Genomic DNA, 20,727 nt, shown 5'->3' with positions numbered 1-20,727 from the left:
GGGCTTAGATATACCATGCTGCACATGTAGCTTTCAGCTTAGTATACCCTTTTTGCCACACCTTGCATAATGGTTTTAATAAATATACCTAAATAACTTCGTAGGTGATTATAGGGTATCTATAATGCCCAGATAACTGAATCCTGTAGGTGTAGAACTTGCAAAAATTATCAACAGCCACTGTAGCTTGCGACGTTATTGAAGAACACACGTAAGCTGCGCTGAAAAAAAAATAGGGCAAATTAACGTCTTATTAATAAAAATCAGGGGCGTATTTACCCTAGGGCTAAAAGGGCTACAGCCCGGGGCGGCAGGCGGCGCAGGGCGGCACAGGGGCGGCCGGCAGGCCGCTCATGGGCTTTAGGTTGGAGGATTTAAAAAGTACAGAACAATATTTTAGTACGTAAGCCTAGAACGGACCAGAGCCATCTTTCTACATGTTGATTTCATGTCTTAAGAAATTTGATTTAAAGTATGAAAGCCGGCCTTTGTTCTTTTCTGAACCGGCGGAATAGTCAAAAAAAATAGGCAAAAAAATCTAAATTAAAAAACCGGCCAAGTGCGAGTCGGGCTCGCGCACAAAGGGTTCCGTAGCAGCAAATATAATATTACAGTTAAATCAACCTATCTCAAAAACTATAAGAGATACTTTGATCAAACCAAAAATCGTTGAAAGAGTTAATTAGCATGCATCACCTCTATTTTTTTTAGAATTTTATACCCCGTAGTTATAAAAATAGAGGGGGGGGGGACATACTTTTTACGACTTTGAGAGCTGATATCTCAAAAACCGTTCACTTTAAGAAAAATGTTTTTTAGAAAACTTTATATCATTTTAAAAGACCTTTCCATTGATACCCCACACGGGTATGTACATCGAAAAAAAAAATTTCATCCCTCAGTTACATGTATGGGGGGCCCCACCCCCAATTCTTTTTTTTACTATTTAGTGTCATATTTTTGTAGCGGTTCATACAACACATATTCCCATCAAATTTCATCACTGTAGTACTTATAGTTTCCGAGTAAATCGGCTGTGACAGACGGACAGACGGACAGACGGACATGACGAAACTATAAGGGTTCCGTTTTTGCCATTTTGGCTACGGAACCCTAAAAATTGCCTCACTCAGTCGCCCTGCACAAGTTTATTTGTAAACGTTCTAAAATGTACTTACTCGTCTATCCAGAACAATCTTTTTTTTGTTCGGAAGATATCATTATCTATGCAAATCTATCACCACGAGATCACCACAATGTTCTTATACATATTTTATGTAGGTTGGTAGGTACAGTGCCACAAACTTATCTGTTCCGGTGACAGCTCACATAAATGTTTAATATTTCTTAATTCTATAAGATTTTAAGTTTGCTCATATTGTTAATTCGCTCTTGCGGTGTTAATAAACCCATCTAATCTTTTACAATATACAATTCATTAGTGAGTAATAAGATATGGATCAATTTAGTTCGGTCTCACCGGAACAGATAAGTTTGTCGCACAATACTCTACACTTCTTCTTCTTTCGTGTCAGTGAACATGCGAATTTTTTAATTTCAAGCCAAGCATTCTGGTTCGCCTGGAGTAAGTCTTCCCGAGTGCAGGTGGAAGGGCACAGGGCACAGGACGAGAGTAAATGCTCCATATAGTCTGGGGGACGGTACCACAGTCGCATAGGTTGGTACCAACGGTATAGCCCCACTTGCACAGATTGTCCTTGCAGCAGCCTACCTCTGCTCGCAACCGATTTAGAGTCTTCCAAATGTGTCAGGGGAGACTGACACCGGGAGCAAGTAGTTTTTTCAAGAGGTAGGAAAGGATCCTGTGGCTGCTTTTCCTCTCAGAGCCTTAGCCTTGCGTTTTGTGGGTTTTCATCCATTAAGGACACCTCACTATTTAGAAACGGCGGCTATTTGCGGCCCTTAAGGCGGGAAGGTGCGGCAGTATGTGAGTAAAATGGATGTCTGGAGTCGCATTCTTGTTTGGCTTTCTCAACAGAACATGCCACTTTTAGCCGTATGCTAGGGGGTGCTATCCCAGCCAGAGAGTAGACTTTGTAGAACGGTGTCGGTTTGAGGCATCCCGTTACTATACGAACTGTGTCGTTAAGAGCAACATCTATTTCTCTAGCATGCACGGACCTTGCCCATATGGGGCAGGCAAATTCGGCAGCTGAGAAGCAGAGTGCTAGGCTACATGTTCGTAGAACTTGCGGAGAGGCGCCCCAGCTGGTAGACGTAAGCCGTCGCAGAAGGATGTTTCGGGAGCTGACTTTCTTCTTGGAGTTTTGGCAGTGGGTTTTGTACGTGGGGGATCTATCCAGGGTCACTCCGAGGTATTTTGGTGACATGCAGTGCTGGATTTTTTAAGTATCAAACCAGCCTTTGTTCTTTTCTGAACCGGTGGAATCGTAAATTTTTTTTCCGCCTCGGTATTTTTTTAAGGAAATCTAAAGAAAAAAAATTGCATCACTCAGTCGCCCTGCACAAGTTTATTTACGTTCTAAAATGTACCTACTCGTCTATCCAGAAAAATATTTTTTTGGTTCGGAAGATATTATCTTTGCAAATCTATCACCATAATGTTCTCATATACATATGTAGGTCGGTAGGTACTCTACAGTAATTGCTCTTTTTGTTTTCTTTCATTCCTTGATGGGGCGGAAAACTACAGGAGCCCAGGGCGCGCAATCTTCAAATACGCCCCTGATAAAAATATTTGTTTTTTTTTAATATTATATACATATATATATGATATACGAGTAGGTAGATACGAGTAGTAATAACGTTATTTCACCTAGACTATTTGTTTGGTAATTTATTGTCATTTGGAGACCACAGCAAACAGTGGAGTAAAATTTCTTATCAGTAACTTATTGCAACAATTACTTGAAACTGCGAACTTTTGTGCGAAAAGGGTAGAGTAGAAATACTGTTCATTAGTGTATTCGCCTTTTTCAATATATATGTCCCATAACCGACCTCTATTGTTTTTGAGCGAAAGAGATAGCTGAGAAAACAATTTGGCTTTTGTCCAAAACCGGTTTGGTCGGACGGTGCGTTTGAAACTTGTATGAAATTTCACAGGGTGTGAATTACTTATAGGTATTTAGTTCAGAAACACGTTTTTGTCGCTTGTAGCTGATAGGTACAAATGAGTTTTGACAAGTAAATTGGCTGTTATAACTTTATCAACTTACCACAACACTGTATAGGCCTAGCATAAGCACAATACCATATGAAAATAGTGATAAATTCTTACCCAGGATTTGTTATCTGGTAATCATGTATTCGGAGCCATTGCAGTTTTTAAGCGCATTACATCAATGGAGTCATGATAATTTATCGGCGCATTACATCGATAGGCTGTGTTTTCACCTGAAATAATAATGGGTAGGCTTATAGGTAGGTTACACATATTTTTTTTTAATACATATATTTATTTGCCTAGTTTCATTCAGAAATACAAACAATAACGCTTTTTTTTTTGCTATTGAGGGGTAAATATCCACATTTAACCAGGACTACCATATGTAGGTAATCGATGATACCCACATATTTTCGTATCTACTAAGATATGTACATGAATGCCTTGATTGCATGTATGCACAATTTACTCGCTCATAGTGTAAAATTGCTAATTTAATAACAATCCCCATAAATATTAAGCATAGATATTAAAAAAATAATTTGGCTACGTTACTTCAATAAAAAATCATGTTAATAAATAAGCTGAGCATAACAAAATGGGATGGCTTGCTTTGATATTGAGTATTAAAAAGGATACTTACCTACTTGCAATATTCAAACATAGCACTCACTAAACACTCTTATCTGCATTCACTAATATCTTTTAGAATATAACATCTTGAATATTCATTTGCGTATAGAGCACTCACAATATTTTAACAACCAACAATAACACCGATCGTGACCATAGTTTGCACTAAACTGTAAACAAATTATCAAACAAAACATGCAAAATACTAACCCCAACTTCACCGGTGGCGGCGCGCGGCGGCGGTCACATAAGGGACGTAATAAATACCGGTTTGCTATAGCTTGTCAAGGTGTTATGCGGTCGCTCACGCGTTCTATGCGTGCGATGCATGCCGGTTAGAAAGGAGACAAGGATAGCAATATTTGTCTGATCACGGGATAGTAAGGGATGACAATAACTGACCTAGGTACTACATCTCCGTAGTCGTCATCGCTATCGTTTGTCAAGATAACAGAGATAAATGTGTGCGTGTATAGGCATACGTTTTCTCTGTACACAGTAAGGTAAAGGCTAAGAGCAAAAGCAATAAAATGTCATACCCAAGATTAGTTTAGATACTATTGATGCAAAGTATGACGAAATAAATGATTTATAGATAAATTCGACATGAGTATGGTGCTATTATTTTTGTGTACTGGCTTGCTTTGGCATTCTCGTCCACTTTGATTTGTATGAAGAATTTGATATAATTATTTAACAGCTTTTATCAAGCTTAAAATTATAATAAATAGAAGCGACTATTTCACGACTATTTTTTGAGACATAATTCAAACCGATAGTCATAGTAGTACCAAAGATATTCGATATTTTCAAAACCTCCAGCTATAATCCTCCACCAGGGCTGCAGCAAAGTACCTTTATATCTCTGCTATCTTTTGACGACTATTTCTGAAATTTGGCATGTCATTACGACTATTTCACGACTATTTTTTGAGACCTTAACCAAGTCGATAGGCCTTACCGTTCGTTCAGAAGAGACTGGAGGATTATAGCTGGAGACCTCCAGCTATAATCCTCCATAAAGTATAGCTCTAACTCCGAAAGTATGATACGACTATTTTTTTGGAAAACACGACTATTTATGACTATTTCACGACTATTTTTTGGCATCGTCAAAAATAGTTTCTATTGAGTTTCAATTTTGGAGGATTATAGCTCGAGGGACGTGGTTCAACCTTAGTCGTAAACAAAATTTTATATGACGAGTCCTTCTTCTAAGGGCAAGGACATGCCATACGAGCTCAGATTACGTTTTTATAATTTTTGTTTGTTATTTTTGACGTTTCTTTGTTTATGTTTTGATGTCTGAGGTTTTTCTCCCTCATGGAACTCATTTGAACATTTATTTTTTGTTTTTCAATGTTTCTCAAATCATTCTAATCAAGTGAAATGTTTTAATATTTAATTAATAATGAGACGAAGCCTAGCCCCTAGCCAGGTCGGCTCTAGCGACAATGTTTTCAAGAGTCCGCTGCTCCAGAAGTCGCAACGAAAGAAGCGGGAATGCACAAAAATACAATTATCTCAAAAGATTACCGCTTCGCAATCGATGTCTACATCCGAGCACGAGGCTTTGATACGGCAGATACTGAACAAGCCCTTTAAAGTGCCGATTCCGAACTATGTGTCGTCTTATTGCGGTAAGAGCTTGGGTCTGAAGCGGACACAGGTGCGGCGCGCGCTGCACGACCCCGACGAGCCCAATGCCCTCGTGCTGTACCGCCCACCACACCTCCCCGAGCACGAGAGGATGAAGATGAACCCCAACGACATCAATGTAGCCGTCGTCGTGGACCCCGTGCTGGGCAACATACTGCGGCCCCATCAGAGAGAGGGCGTCAAGTTCATGTACGACTGCGTCACGGGGAAACAGATCGAAAACGCATTCGGTTGCATTATGGCCGATGAAATGGGGCTTGGAAAGACCCTGCAATGTATTACTCTACTGTGGACTCTACTGCGTCAAGGACCACAGTGTAAACCTACCATTTGCAAAGCTATCATAGTGTGCCCAAGCAGTTTGGTCAAGAACTGGTACAATGAGATAGGCAAGTGGCTGGGCTCCAGGATCAATGCTCTGCCAATGGACGGAGGATCCAAAGCAGAGATCACACTGAAACTGCAGCAGTTCATGAACACATACTCTGCCACGAGGGTGGCAACACCAGTCCTCATCATCTCATATGAAACATTCAGGATATACTCCAACATCCTGCATTCATCAGAAGTGGGCCTGGTGCTCTGCGATGAAGGACACAGACTCAAGAACAGCGAGAACCAAACTTATCAAGCACTGATGGGATTGAAGGCCAAGAGGAGGATACTCATCTCTGGCACCCCAATACAGAATGACCTGACTGAATACTTCAGCTTGGTCTCCTTTGTCAATGAAGGCATACTGGGGACTGCACATGAGTTTAAGAGAAAGTATGAGAATCCCATACTGAAGGGACAGGATGCCCTCGCCAGTGACTCAGAGAGGGAGAAAGCCCAGGAGTGTCTCCAGACCCTCACATCTATTGTGAACAAGTGCATGATCAGGAGGACCAGTGGTCTACTCACCAAGTACCTGCCAGTCAAGTTTGAGCAAGTCATTTGCGTCAAAATGACTCCCCTTCAGACACAGCTGTACAAGAATTTCATAAACTCTGATTCAATCAGGAATAAATTCTCCGGAAATGCAGAGAAATCTGGCAACACCCTGAGTGCCCTGTCCAGTATCACCACTCTGAAGAAACTCTGCAACCACCCAGACCTCGTCTATGACAAAATTGTGGAGAGGTCTGAGGGCTTTGAAAAGGCATTGGATCTGTTGCCCAGTCACTATGACATCAAGGATGTGAAGCCAGAGTTTTCAGGAAAACTGATGATCTTAGACTGCATCTTGGCCAACTTGAAAACCAACACTGATGACAAAATAGTCTTAGTATCTAACTACACACAAACATTGGATCTGTTTGAGAAGCTGTGCAGAAAGCGGTGCTATCAGTATGTGAGGCTAGATGGGTCCATGACTATCAAGAAACGAGCCAAGGTTGTTGAGAGCTTCAATGATAAAGACTCTAAAGAGTGGATCTTCATGCTCAGCTCAAAGGCAGGTGGTTGTGGACTGAACCTTATTGGAGCCAACCGGCTCATCATGTTCGACCCGGACTGGAACCCGGCTAATGACGACCAGGCCATGGCGCGAGTCTGGCGAGACGGCCAGAAGAAACCCTGCTACATCTACAGGCTCCTAGCAACAGGAACCATTGAGGAGAAAATATTCCAACGCCAAGCTCACAAGAAAGCTCTCAGCGACACTGTTGTAGACCAAAATGAAGAATCCTTAAGGCATTTCACTTCAGACGACCTGAAGGACTTGTTTAGGCTTGAAGAGAACACACTATCAGACACTCACAGCAAGTTCAAGTGTAAAAGATGCGTGAACAACATACAAGTGACAATTCCGCCGGAGAATTCTGACTGCACATCGGACTTATCCAACTGGTATCACTGTGCAGACAAGAAGACTCTAGCTGACATGGTGCTGAAGCAATGCTGGGATCTAGCTAAGACCATCTCGTTTGTGTTCCACCACAGATCAGCCAAGGTCGAAGCCAAGGAAACTGATAAAGAGGAAGAAAAAGAGAATGTACAGGTTGTAAAGAGAAGGAAGGTGGAAGTAGATGAAGATTATTCGGAGCCCGATGACAGCAATGATGAGGATTATGAATAGAATTATGATGAGGACAATTTTGGTTTTGTTGAAGAGGTATTTTGTTTTTAGTTAGTAAGAAGATTATGTTAAGATTATTTTTATTTAAATTCTAAGTGATTTCTAATTTATACAAAATAAACAAAAATATGTATAACGAATTGGATTTTAATTATAAACAAAAATAGATTATGTACACCATGTACCTACTAATTAACAAGCAATATATTTCACTTAAACTATGATGGTGGCAAAATACACTTTGCTATTTTTAAACAGCCTTCCGCATACTGTTTGCCGACGGGGTGACGGCGTATTTGGGAACGCAGCCTTATACTTATACCCTGATTTCACCTACCGAATAGAGTGGCGAGACAGTATTCTCGGCGGAGCACTCGTTCAATCTCTAGTAGTAGTGTTCGGCCGAAGATACTGTCTGGCCACTCTACTCGGTAGGTGTAATCAGGCTATAAGGAGGCCTTTCCTCAAAAGATGTGATGATTAGAAGATACATAATTCAATGGAAGTGTTAACTGCAGCAGTATCCATGAACGTGTTAACTGCAGCAGTATCCATGAACGTGTTAACTGCAGCAGTATCCATGAACGTGTTAACTGCAGCAGTATCCATGAACGTGTTAACTGGAGCAGCTGAGCTTGATCCCGTAGGCCCAGCTGGGCGGCTCGGCAGAGTACCCGCGCGCCTCCGCCTCCGCGTTCACGTCGTACGGCTTGCGGAGGACTTGAAGGAGAAACCGCACCTGGAATTAACAAAATGGAGGTTGTGAAGCGGCGAAAAAAACAATTAGAACATACTAAATTCAGGGTTTCGTCAAGAGTCTAGGACTCATGCTATCGATCTATTCCTAGGTATCCATATATTCGTTTCAAATACTAGTTATGTACATACCTACCTAACGGCTGCCATTTTTATAGGTATTGATACTTTATCCATGGGAGTGATAGTGATAGCAGTACCATGTTCCATTTCGGCTCCTATTTCAAAATGGCAAACATGTACTAGCAAAAACGTAGTTGCAGCAGCGCAACGTCAATCCGTATGACTCCATTCACATAATAGGGAATATGCATGTATTTATTTTATATTATTAGATAGTTTTACATCGATTTATAATAATAAAAAAAGTCCAAACTACCACTGTTTATGTAGGTAAGTATGTATATTTTGTATTATTTTATGGAGTCCGATAATGTACAAGAAGTGTGAAGAGGTTTTATGGAGTCGAATTTACAGGAAGTGTGAAGTATTTTTGTCGAATAGTTACCTTTTCAAAGTCGTTCTTCTCAGCGTCGGCGATGGCCTCCTGCATGAGCCAGTTGCGCGGCACGTACAGCGGGTTCACGCGGCACATGCGCGCGCGCCGCTCCGACTCCGGCACTAGATAAATATCAAAGAAAAATATTTACTTTTATTTTTCACATAACTACTACAGCAGTTGGCTGCAAAGTAACCTGAACCCCTCTCAGTAGCAATGTCACTCTAGGAGGGGTCAGATTTCTGTGCAAGCCACTGCACTAACACAAAAATAAAACAGGTATTTCCCTAGCAGTTTGGTTGCTGAAAGTCATCATAGCATATTGTGCCGAATGATGAAATCTATGGAGGTAATAAGGTAAATAAAGAATTTCGCTATGTGGACATTAAAATGCAAGGTAGATTATACATATACTGACCGCTTTCTTTATTAATCCTATCCTGATATCGTTTGACCCAGGCGGCCCACTTATCCCCGCTTGTTGCCAGTTTCTTCAACGACCACTTCTCATTTAATCGCGCTGTGTCTTGTAGCTCTGCACTTTCCAGCTGAAAAATAAATAAGATTAATAAAATACATAAATACCACAGTAAGTGGTGATGTGATAGTGTTTATAGCATCTGCAATAGAAAAGGAGAATCCTCTGTCTAAGCTGGATGGTGTTATAATCGATGGCCTTTTGAATTTGTATTAAATTTATGCAACTAGATTTTGAGGCCATAATCATCGTATGGTATTCCCCTTCAACGCCATCTATCGGCAATCTTGGGTACTTTTTTAATTGCTACATTTCTGTTCTACATTTTAGTAAGCTCACCTCTCCCAGCTGTCGGAAGGTCATGGTGAAGTCGGCGGACGTTTCCTGCATCAGCTGGAGCAGGGAGTCCACCAGCTCAGTGTCGCCCTCTATCTGGTTATTTAGTCCCAGCTTCCGCAGATAGGTGGCGCTGAAAGTTAAAGTGAATATATTTTTACTTAGTAATCTATTGTAGAAAATATTTTACGATTTTGGATAGGGCCTTTGTGATAAGGAAATCTAGGGAAAGAAACTAGGTTTGCACATTACTGATATTTGGAGTTAGGAAGTATAGATACTTATGTGAAAACTTACAGAACTTTATTTTTGACGTATTCCTCAAGTGTTCCTTTGATTTCTTCGATCTTCTGGATCTGGTTTTCGGTCAATATCGGCGCCAGCGCTTCGGAAAACTTGTTCAAATTCCAGATAATGATCTAGAATTTTCAAGAATAGTATGTAGATGATTTGCACTCCTCTTATTTCATACACGGTCACATGATTATAAATATGAAAAATGATAATATGGCCTATTGAATATACTCTACTAAAGGTAAACAAAAATACACCATGTACAGTATGGCGCAAAGATACCTAACCCATCTCAGAATGACAATGCAACCGCGAGGCGGTCAGATTTCTTTGACCCAATCTAAACATCCCACTAATATTATAAAGGCGGAAGTTTGTGAGTGTGTATGTTTGTTACTTATTCACGATCACGACAAAACGGCTGAACCGATTTTAATAAAATTTGGTACGGAGTTAGCTGACACCCTGGATTAACACATAGGCTACCTTTTATCGCGGAATTTTCACGGGAAAACTTTTTAAGGCGAAGAGAAGCTCGCGGGAACAGCTAGTAATCTCTTAATACTCACACTGGGTTGCCTGTTGAACGCATACCGGCCCATATCGTCCGATGAGTTGGGCACAAAATGTTCGTTGTAGTGGTCCATGAACCCGTACGGACCGTAGTCTATGGTCAGCCCGAGCACGCTCACGTTGTCTGTGTTGAGCACTCCGTGAGTGAAGCCTGTGCCTGGGGTGATAGGGAAAAAGAATTGAAATTGTCTGTCTGTGGTATATTTTTTGACATTATTCACAAGAATACTCATCCCTCGGCGAGTTTTACCAACGTGCAGACCATCATATCATTCTTTACCTCTCTAGTTACCCCTTGCTCGCACGGGGTAACTAGAGAGGCACGCAGTTATAAAGGGATATCGGAACGCGAACATGTATCGTAGTCCTAGAAGGTACATAGTCTATCCGACTAGATCCGAAATCTAGATCTAGCAACACTGGCCAACCTGATGGTGGGATTCGTTAATGTAATATATTAATATTTATCTTACCTTGCCATGTGGCGACCATGTCCAGGTTCTTGTGAGCCACCGCACTGAACCACTTCACATATCTGTCCTCGTCTGCTGGGTCAATCTCTTTGAAGTGATTCTAGAAGGTAAAACATATTTTTTATCTCAAACTTTTATGTAATAATTATCGATCACCTCCATCAACAATGAGCTACTGTTTTCTTACCTACTTTCTTTAAATGGCCAATCAATGAGAACCAAATCTACCTACATGTTAACTGAAATATTTTTGTTATATTATATACGCTACTTACTATCAAACCTTGCATTCCTTGGAAGTGGCGCCTCTAGCGGAAACTATCGTAAAGCACATACATCCTAATTTCATTTTAATAATAATTCAAATTTACAAACAATTTAGGAAATAAGGAGGTATTTGTTTTAGTCACGAAAAGGTTATGCAGGTTCTATAGTAAGTATTTGAAGTAACGCATATCACAGTCGTACCTTAATAATGAAATCAGCGAGTCTCGCAGCCAGCTCCGGTTCCTTCCTCTTGTGCAGTATCTCCAGGGAGCCGAGTCTGTACCACGCGGGCGCCAGTCTCAGCACCGCCGCCGCGCGCTCCTGCCGCGCGCGCCCGCTGTAGTGCATGTCGCGGTAGACTAGGTGGTCGTCGCTTACTGGGGGAGAAAAGTGTAGGTATTTTTAGATATTTTCCTGAGAAATAATTTGTTATGGAATGCAAAATTATGATTACACTTTTCACGCTCGTATGATTTTGTGAGGTGTAGTAATGCTACTCGACGGTAGATGGCGTTAATGTACATTAATATGCTTCGTATCAAACATTAGTTACAGACAAGTGCACTGGCGTACTACTAGGTTATAAATATTTTTGCATGTACTTATGATTTTTATATTTTGACTAACAATTTTATTTGACATGTTTTACTAATTTACTATGGATGATATATCTGGAAATAAATGTTTAATAATAATAATAAAATAATAATAGCGTATGGCTCACCTCATCTCTGACTCCTTCTTGTAGCGAATATCAAATCTACAACTACATTTATTAAATAACAGGTTTGATCGGAAGTAGTATTGCTACTCGACGGTAGATGGCGTTAATACAAGCTATATTATAGTTACCAACAAGTGCGCCGGCGCGGGTGGTGGGTACGCCCAGCGCGTGGCACGCTTCGGACGCAATCATCTCACGTACTGAGGAGCGCAGCACGGCGCGCCCGTCACCGAAGCGGGAGTAGGGCGTCTCGCCTGAACCCTTCAGTTGGGGCTGCCATGACTCCGACTTTCTGGAGAGTAAAAATATCATATTAAGTGCCTGTTTCACAATGTCTGGGTAATGGCTACCTGTTAAGCTACTTTCTGCCACTGTCTAAAACATAATTGCAGAGAATGACAACATGTATTTTATCCCACAGGTAGCCTATATCCAGACATTGTAAAACAGGCCCTAATAACTAATATTTACTTTATTTTTAAAATGTGACGTAACTCATTTTTTTCTGTAAAGGATGATTAGCCATTGTCTGTCTCTGGTGAGTTGTTAGATGATGATAATTAAAATTATAATAATATTCTTTGAGTAAATTATTTATTTATTTATTTAAACAAGGAACACCAGCAGTTAACACAACAGACATAAAAGTAAAATTTTACATAATATCAATTTCGTTGTGAAAACCATTAAAGGCATACACAACATTATCAAATAATTATAAAGAATTTTATAAGTAGAATTTTTATAACTTAACTTTGACATGAGTGTTGTTTGTCAGTAGCATAAAACATAAAAGAAGTAGTTAGTTTTGAGAATTAATACTTTTATTACCTGTTTACATATTCACCAAGAATATGAGCTCTTCCGTCTCCAAGCTGGTCAGCCCAAAAACCAAACTGATAGCCTCCATACCTGAAAAATATGTACATCCAGTCTTGTATTTCATATAACAGAATAATAATGTTATGACATGCCTGCAAACAAGAGGTCTTATAAGAAAGCTTTCACATTTTAAAAAGCTCAGCAATATTTTTTATCATATAATTTAGTACTTACATATTTTCCAATGCTAATAATTACCTGTGACAAACACTCATCCCACCATCAGGCAAGTACTTTCCGGCCACAAAGTCGATGAAGTCTGGATCCTCTGCCACTGCAGGGTAGAGGTCCAGCACCTCGGAGAGAGCATCATCAGACGAGCAGACCAGCCGCAGGTTACCAGTCAACCCCTCTGTGGGGACCTGGAATTTGTATAGTTGTTGCTGTATAAAATATTTAATACAGTATCTTTTCAATACAAGATTGATTTCCATCTTAGTAAAATATTTCCTTATGGTTTAAAAGACACCCATTTAACCCAGTATACAATGTTGTGAACATGATATTTTTATTGAGCTACTTCAGTATCACTAAACCAAAAGTTACCTTCGAGAATACTGCATTATTCACAGCGACGGGAACGTTGTACTCCGGGTTGTCGTTAATAGGTAGCTGGGCATAATTAGGTGGAGATTTGAATTTCCATTCCTTGAAATTTGTTGTTAAATTCACATTCTCCGTGGAACCCATAGTGCGTCGTAGGTCTTTGAGTAGCACAGTGCAAATGCTTAAAGTCCGCTTCATTCAGATACTCCCTTGTATTTAACAATGGCTAAGTAATAGTAAATGATTCATCATTTATCAAACGATTACGATAAATACCTAATAAAATAGTGAATTGCAATCAACACAAATATATTTGTTTACAAATAATTGTCAATGTCAAAACTAAATATCAGCTGTTAATGACATCTGCCAATTTCAACACATTATATTGGCGGAATTATATGACAAACATTGACATGTGCCTTACATACATTTACAGAATACGAAATCTTTGTTCTGAGGTCTACACTTTTTTTAATTAGTTAAAACTAGGTACCCAACTAAAAACAAAGTTTATCTTTTAACTTCTGAAATGGTGTTGATGACCGGTGATGATGATATCAACTTGACAAAGTGATTTCGAATATAAATATTAGAAAGTAACTGCTCACTAGATGGTATCTATAAGTTCTGAGTAGGTAAAATACGAGGTTTCCACTATACATGCGTTGATTAGCTCACCTATGATATAACCCTATCTCCCTAGACTGCAGATGTACCCTTTCGGACACTATAAAATAATAAAATGAACTACAACTTTTATACTTTCTGGCAAAGATTTTATTATGCTCCTGTATGCCAGTACATAAATGCAAACGTGAGTTGAGACATAAATTAGTTAACTAGAACAACTAATTTTCAGAGCGTACGCCCATTGTGGTGGCTGAGATGAAAACCCAAGTTTATCAGCTTCAGCATTCACTTCAAATGGCCTGCGTAAAACGTCAATCAGGAATCTTAGTTTCCTGAAGTCATTTTTATCAGCATCGAGAATGGCTTCATGTATGAGCCAGTTGCGTGGTACATAAACTGGATTGACGCTGAGCATTCTGCGACGACGTTCATCTTCAAAGAGTCCTAGCGAATTTGCTTCAGCTGTCAAGTAAAGACATAAAGTCAAGGAAAGTCATAAGTGATTTCACAAACCTATTGGATTCGATAAAGTATGTACCTAACTATGTATTTAAATGGTATTCATAGAATTGTTTACCGGCTTCTTTGTCCAGTCGTTCGCGGTATTGATCAAGCCAGCAACCCCAAGACGAATGTGACGATAGTCTTTTCAGGGACCATTTCGTATCCAAGTTGGTTTCATTCACCATTTCAGAAGGTTCAAGCTGAAAACAAACGTTAGATAAGACTAATTTATCTCGAATATGTTGGGTTAAAATGTTTTCTGACTGGTTGATTACAGTGGCGAACTACAGTTGGTATTGGTCACAAAACTCCTGTTTTCGTCTACCATCAACCACCGATTATTGTTTGGAACCTTCTCTAGTTGGCCTCCTCACTACAGAATCGTAGGTGACATCGCTGAATCTCACATAAATACGAATACCAACCTCAGCCAGTTGCCTGAACGTGACGGTGAAGTCAGCGCCAGTCTGCTGCATCATGTCTAACAGCTTCTCGACCAGTTGCTCGTCACCCCAGCGCTCCTCTTTCAGCCCTATTTTCATGCGGAATATTTCCCTGAAAACAACAATATTATTTTAAACTCATGATCACAAAGCCCAGTCCAGAGAAGTAAAGTATAAAAACTTACAGAATTTTATTTTTGCAATAAGTGTCCAATGTTCTTAAAATATGGGTCATATGAACCTGCTGGGATGAGTTAAGAAGTGGCTTCAAAGCTGCTGCCAGTTGGCCTACATTCCATAAAACAATCTGAAAGCATAGTATAACTATCATGAGTTTCATGAACAAGTGATTCCTCCCTGTTTGGACTCTTTGGAAAAGTAATAAGTACTTAATATTATGAGCTTACGGGCAGGTACCAGAATCTATTCAGAATAAATATAGACAGAGGTACTAACATCAGGTTGTTTAGCATGAGCGTATCGACCTTCTCCATCCGAACAGTTAGCAACAAAGCCTCCATCATAGGAATCCACAAAGCCAAATGGACCAAAATCCATGGTCAGCCCCAAAAGACTCATGTTGTCAGTGTTTAGAAGTCCATGGGTAAAGCCCACACCTGTTTATTCGAGACTATTGTTATTATTATCTGTGTAATGGATGACAGTGAAAAAGGGAAATATAGAACAAAAAAAGATAGAGTGCTATACCTTGCCACTTAGCGACTAAATCAAGAGTTCTGTGAGCTACCTCTGAGAATAATCTTATGAAGCGATTTTCATCAGATAGTTGAATTTCCGGAAAGTGTTCCTGAAACAATATAAAACATTGTGTCCTTTGTTTTCTCTTTATAGTGATGCTGGCAGTTAAAGGCAAGCCTTGCAATTTTTGTGGTTGTTTTTTACTTCCACCCGCGGCACGGGTCATGACGGGTCTGTTATCGACGTAGATAAATGGCACTATATCGCGATTCAACATAACATACAGATGTTATTGATGGAACGCGTATTAAACGAGTTTAACGACGTCAATAAAGACCCGTGTAACCGCTTAAAAGATAAACCAAAGTTCAAGTCCCACCTTGATAACAAAATCGCACAGCCTGCTCAGCACGGGCAGCTCCCCGCCGCGCGCCAGCACCTCCAGCGACCCGAAGCGGAACCAGCTCGGGGCCGCACGCAGCAGCACCGCCGCGCGCTCCCGGTGAGGGTTGCCCGAGTAGAACTCGTCGCGGAGAACCGACTCGTCACTCACTGGCATGGAGGAATTGTGGATAAGAGGGAGTTTTGGAACGTTAAATTGGGTTTGGGCTAATGAGAGTCTCAGCCAGTCTCTGTCTGAGACTACTGACTAACGTAGAAAGTAGCTAAATCTAATAATTAAGGATCTATATCTACTGGATTAATGGTAACTAGCCAGATGGTATTATACTTTTTTGAAAATAACGGCATACCTAAGTGGTTCAAACAAATTTATTAAATTATTTTATCCCTCTAAGAGTTCTTTGGGAGGGATAAACAGTTCAATTAGCTAAATCATCCTATAACTTTTAGGGTAACTAAGTATACGTATAACTTACCAACCACTCCTACAGATCTAGTGGTAGGGATGCCGAGCGCATGGCAGGCCTCGCTGGCGACCATCTCTCTGATGCATGCACGTAGCACGGCGCGGCCGTCGTGCACGCGGGAGTAGGGCGTCTGCCCCGACCCCTTCAGCTGCACCTGCCATCTTTCGCCGTTTCTGTTTAGGTACATTATTGGGGATGTTAGCTGTGTCGAGGTTGGCAAAGATCGATAGGAACTTAAAATGAAAATATAGATCATCATAGATATAGACCAGAACGACGCAGGAGGCATATTGCTATGTCCAGGGAGCATCTTCATCCACATAAATACAGGGTGATTGGAAAGTCGATGTATTCCTTTAAATGGGTTGTAGACGAAGGCTTTTCCAGTCGATTGAACCCCCATAATGCATTATCCGAATGTCAACCATTTCTGAGTTATTTAAGTTTTAAGTTTTTTTAAGAATTTTGCCAAAATTTATGTTTAAAAGCAAAATATTTCAAAAACTAAGGATTTTTTAAATACTTTTATGATTGTTTTGCATTGGTGATACCTTAGTCAACTAATCATAATCAATAATTGCGCAATATTTAACTTAATTTGGACACAGTGCTTCAAAATAGATGAAACATTAAGAAAATGTTACGAAAGATGAAAAAAAAGCTAATTTAAAATAGAATTTTATCTGACAATTTTTCAGGCACTACAGCTTAAAAATATAATCAATTTATAAGCTTTAAAATGACATATTCCAATCTAAAATCGATTAAGGTATGGCCAAGATATAGCCAAAACAACCACATAGGCGGACAAATCTCAATAGGGAAACGAACAACATTTTGTTTAAATTTTAAGGTAAAATGTCTTATAACTGGTCTTTGTAGAGCTCCGAACCGTTTGCTAATTATTGTTCTCCGATTTCCGTTTTCATCTTTCGTAACATTTTCTTAATGTTTCATCTATTTTGAAGCACTTTGTCTAAATTAAGTTAAATATTGCGCATTTAATGATTATGATTAGTTGACTAAGGTGTCACCAATGCAAAACAATCAAAAAAGTATTTAAAAAATCCTTAGTTTTTGAAATATTTTGCTTTTAAACATACATTTTGGCAAAATTCCTAAAAAAAACTTTAAACTTAAATAACTCAGAAATGGTTGACTTTCGGATAATGCATTATGGGGTTCAATCGACTGGAAATGCCTTCGACTACAACCCATTTAAAGGAATACATCGACTTACCAATCACTCTGTATAACAATTATATGGAAATGTATAGATCAGTGTTTTTCAACCTGTGGGTCGCGACCCCCTGGGGGGTCGCGAAGCTTCTGTAGGGGGGTCGCCAAAGGGCAAAAAAACTGGGAACTTTAGTAAAAAACTATAATGACAATTAGTATTAATTTATTAAGAAAGACTCTTACTTTAAAAATAGCTTTACTTAAAATTTTCTTAAATGCGAAGGCTGAGCTTGTTTTATATTAATTAAATTATGCCATCGTGCATCTGTTTTAGTACAATAGGCCAGGTCAACACAGTACGAGTAAGGTAAGAGTACGAGTATAATCAGCCTCTGTGTCTAGCCTTTGTGGACTATGAAAACGCCTTCAACTCTATCGAGACAAGGGCAATTTTGGAATCGTTGCAGAGATTTCAAATCGACTGGCGCTATATCGAGGAGTTGAGGAGTCTGTACGATGCCGCTGGACATGGCATATGTATATGTCGGAAGCGGGGGTGGAGCAGGTGCACGTTCCCGGGGTGGCTGGGTGACAGGATTGTCCAACATCGTGTTTCGTAGGCGTAGGAATGGCGATTATAAGAAAAGTCACTTTACATAATCACTTCGTTTAATCATCGCACAGTTACACAACACAATAACACTTAGCAATCACACAGCAAGCCAAAACACAGAAAGGGTAACGTAATGACACTAAGTAAGAGAAACGCGGGACAGTTCCTAGACATGTGCGCAGAACGACGGTCAAGTACAGACTGCCTCGACTCTACGTCGTCCCCCACCAACTAGACTCCGTCGAGCGCCACTAGAGGCGCTGGCGTTCCCATTGTCACTTGTTTCGCAGAGACTCCGCTAGGTGGCGCGACAGTTGACGTCCGTTTCCGACATATAAAATAATGGCGAGTACATGTCACACCTCTCTGCTTCGCGGACGACATCGTTATTATGGCAGAATCTCTGCAGGAACTCAGCTGGATGATGGAAGTGGCCTAAATGCTGCTTCCCAACGTGTAAGCTTCGGGGTATAAACTTGGACAAGACGAAAGTCATGTACAATGCTCACATCGAACCGGAGCCGGTGATCGTTGGTGAGGCAAAAATCGAAGTTGTGCAAGAATGTGTCTACCTCGGGCAGACTATTCGGCTAGGCAGAAGCAACTTCGAGGCGCATCCAACTGGGTTGGGCTGCATTCGGAAAACTTCGCCAAATGTTCTCCTCGACCATCCCTCAGAGCCTGAAGACTAAAGATTTCAACCAGTGCGTCCTGCCAGTGATGACGTATGGTGCAGAGACGTAGGCACTGCGACGGTAGGACTAGTCCACCGATTTAAAGTAGCTCAGCGTGCTATAGAGAGAGGTATGCTTGATTTCTTTGATAAATCGTATCAGAAATGAGGTTTTCCGTCAGTCAGAGGATTAAGATTACTGACATAGCTGTCAAAATATGCAGGCTGAAGTCGTAATGTGCTGGTCATATCAGCTGAAGAACCGATAACCGTTAAAACCGGGGTAAACGAGTTCTCGAGTATAGACCACGAATAGGCAAACGTAGAGTGGGAGGCCTTTCTGTCTGGTTCAAAGACGACGACCACAAGTATTAATTTTTTTGTAAAGCCAGGTATTTTGTCTTTTTATTTTCATTTCACCCTTGATTTTCAAGATATTTAAATGCCCAAAAAAGTCAGAAAGAAAAAGCTAATTTCGAAAAAGAAATTCCGGGTCGCAATGGCATTAGTCGTATTTACCTACCTATGTACATGGCCACACGTATCCGATGTGTGTAATTGTAAAATAATGTGTTTTTAAATCCGATAAGTAGGTATGTACTTCGAATCCTAATCATGGAGACCATAAATACGTCGTATGGAATGAATATTGGGAATACAGTAACATACACATACATACATGATAAAAAACCGAAAGGGTCAAGGGGGTCGCGAAATATATTTTTATACCAGGGGGGTCGCATCATGAAAAAGGTTGAAAAACACTGGTATAGATAATGAAGATCTACGAACCTATTTACGTATTCACCAAGAATATGGGCTCTACCATCTCCGAGTTGGCCAACCCACATTCCAAACTGATGACCACCGTATCTAAAATAAGTAATTTAAGTATATTAGTACCTAAACAATAGAATATGAACCTGCCCTCCATATAAATGCAATCAGATTCATACCGATGAGCAACTGGCAATGCCCCATATGGTAACTTTTTACCAGCAATGAATTCTGCAAATTCTTCTCGATTTGCTATTTCAGGGTCCATGTCCAAGATATGGGTCAGTGAATCTTCCGAAATACACACCAACCGTATGTTGTGTTCTAATGGCCTTGGAGGAACCTATGAAATACTAAGATATTATTTAAAAGTATTATTTAACTACAACGTAGTGTTTTTTTCCTCTGTAGCGTTATTATAACTCTCAGTAGGTAAATAGATATTAATTCATACCTAATGCTCCATAGAAACTCTAGCTAGACTTACGCACCTCTGAAAACACTACATTTTTTATAACATCTCGAGATTGCTCATGATTTTCGTCAATGGGCAACAAAATATATTTAGGATATTGGCTGAATCTCCACTCAGTTAAATTTTTCTTCAAAATATTACTTTCTCCTTCCATCTTCATTGTTGATCAGATTATCCAGAATTTACAGCTGCTTCATGGATCTTTATTTTTTATCATAAAAATCTAAATAATTAAAATTTCATAAAAAAAATGTTTTAAACGTAACCGTCACGTCATTCAATGACAATGACGTAAAATTTTCAGTCCTTCTTTTGAGAATTAAGCTGGTTCACAGATAACTTTCACTGGTGGGTACGATTGGAACATGCTATAGCACCAACAATGCATGACCATTGGCTACGGGTGTAAATATTATAACAACGATAGATAAGTTTTTAGTCACTATGAACAAATTAGGGCTAGATTTGGGCTAGATTTACAAAACAAGCAAAACGAAAAAAAATGGCAAAATACGCACGGACTCGATTTCTGTAT

At 39.9% G+C, this 20,727-nt stretch overlaps 3 protein-coding genes and 1 long non-coding RNA gene across 4 annotated transcripts; 1 reads left to right on the top strand and 3 right to left on the bottom strand.

Moving 5' to 3' along the window:
• Window positions 1-10: 10 nt before the first annotated feature.
• On the bottom strand, window positions 11-4,202 carry LOC125489743. Its single transcript, XR_007267208.1, has 3 exons — window positions 3,796-4,202; window positions 3,263-3,378; window positions 11-221 (listed from the first exon to the last, which is right to left on the bottom strand). It is a non-coding gene; the product is annotated as an uncharacterized LOC125489743 (long non-coding RNA).
• Window positions 4,203-5,062: 860 nt separating this feature from the next.
• On the top strand, window positions 5,063-7,502 carry LOC105382230 (DNA repair and recombination protein RAD54-like). Its single transcript, XM_011552080.3, has one exon. The coding sequence runs from the start codon at window positions 5,193-5,195 to the stop codon at window positions 7,497-7,499; it is 2,307 nt and encodes a 768-aa protein (XP_011550382.3). The 5' UTR covers window positions 5,063-5,192; the 3' UTR covers window positions 7,500-7,502.
• A 126-nt stretch (window positions 7,503-7,628) lies between these two features.
• On the bottom strand, window positions 7,629-13,634 carry LOC105382229 (protein adenylyltransferase SelO). Its single transcript, XM_048626347.1, has 12 exons — window positions 13,328-13,634; window positions 12,980-13,143; window positions 12,731-12,811; window positions 12,028-12,191; window positions 11,377-11,552; window positions 10,909-11,008; window positions 10,432-10,592; window positions 9,866-9,987; window positions 9,572-9,701; window positions 9,173-9,302; window positions 8,764-8,876; window positions 7,629-8,238 (listed from the first exon to the last, which is right to left on the bottom strand). The coding sequence occupies exons 1-12, from the start codon at window positions 13,523-13,525 to the stop codon at window positions 8,116-8,118; spliced, it is 1,662 nt and encodes a 553-aa protein (XP_048482304.1). The 5' UTR covers window positions 13,526-13,634; the 3' UTR covers window positions 7,629-8,115.
• Window positions 13,635-14,084: 450 nt separating this feature from the next.
• On the bottom strand, window positions 14,085-20,457 carry LOC105382228 (protein adenylyltransferase SelO). Its single transcript, XM_011552078.3, has 11 exons — window positions 20,209-20,457; window positions 19,897-20,060; window positions 19,733-19,813; window positions 16,485-16,648; window positions 15,986-16,158; window positions 15,616-15,715; window positions 15,364-15,524; window positions 15,093-15,214; window positions 14,890-15,019; window positions 14,538-14,664; window positions 14,085-14,422 (listed from the first exon to the last, which is right to left on the bottom strand). Exons 1-11 carry the CDS (start codon window positions 20,350-20,352, stop codon window positions 14,166-14,168), a joined length of 1,623 nt encoding a protein of 540 aa, XP_011550380.3. The 5' UTR covers window positions 20,353-20,457; the 3' UTR covers window positions 14,085-14,165.
• Window positions 20,458-20,727: the final 270 nt, after the last annotated feature.

Source organism: Plutella xylostella, chromosome 16 (genome assembly GCF_932276165.1).
Source record: "Plutella xylostella chromosome 16, ilPluXylo3.1, whole genome shotgun sequence".
Classification (NCBI taxonomy): domain Eukaryota; kingdom Metazoa; phylum Arthropoda; class Insecta; order Lepidoptera; family Plutellidae; genus Plutella; species Plutella xylostella.
The sequence above is the reverse complement of the archived record's forward strand: the minus strand, read 5'-3'. Positions and strand labels throughout refer to the sequence as shown.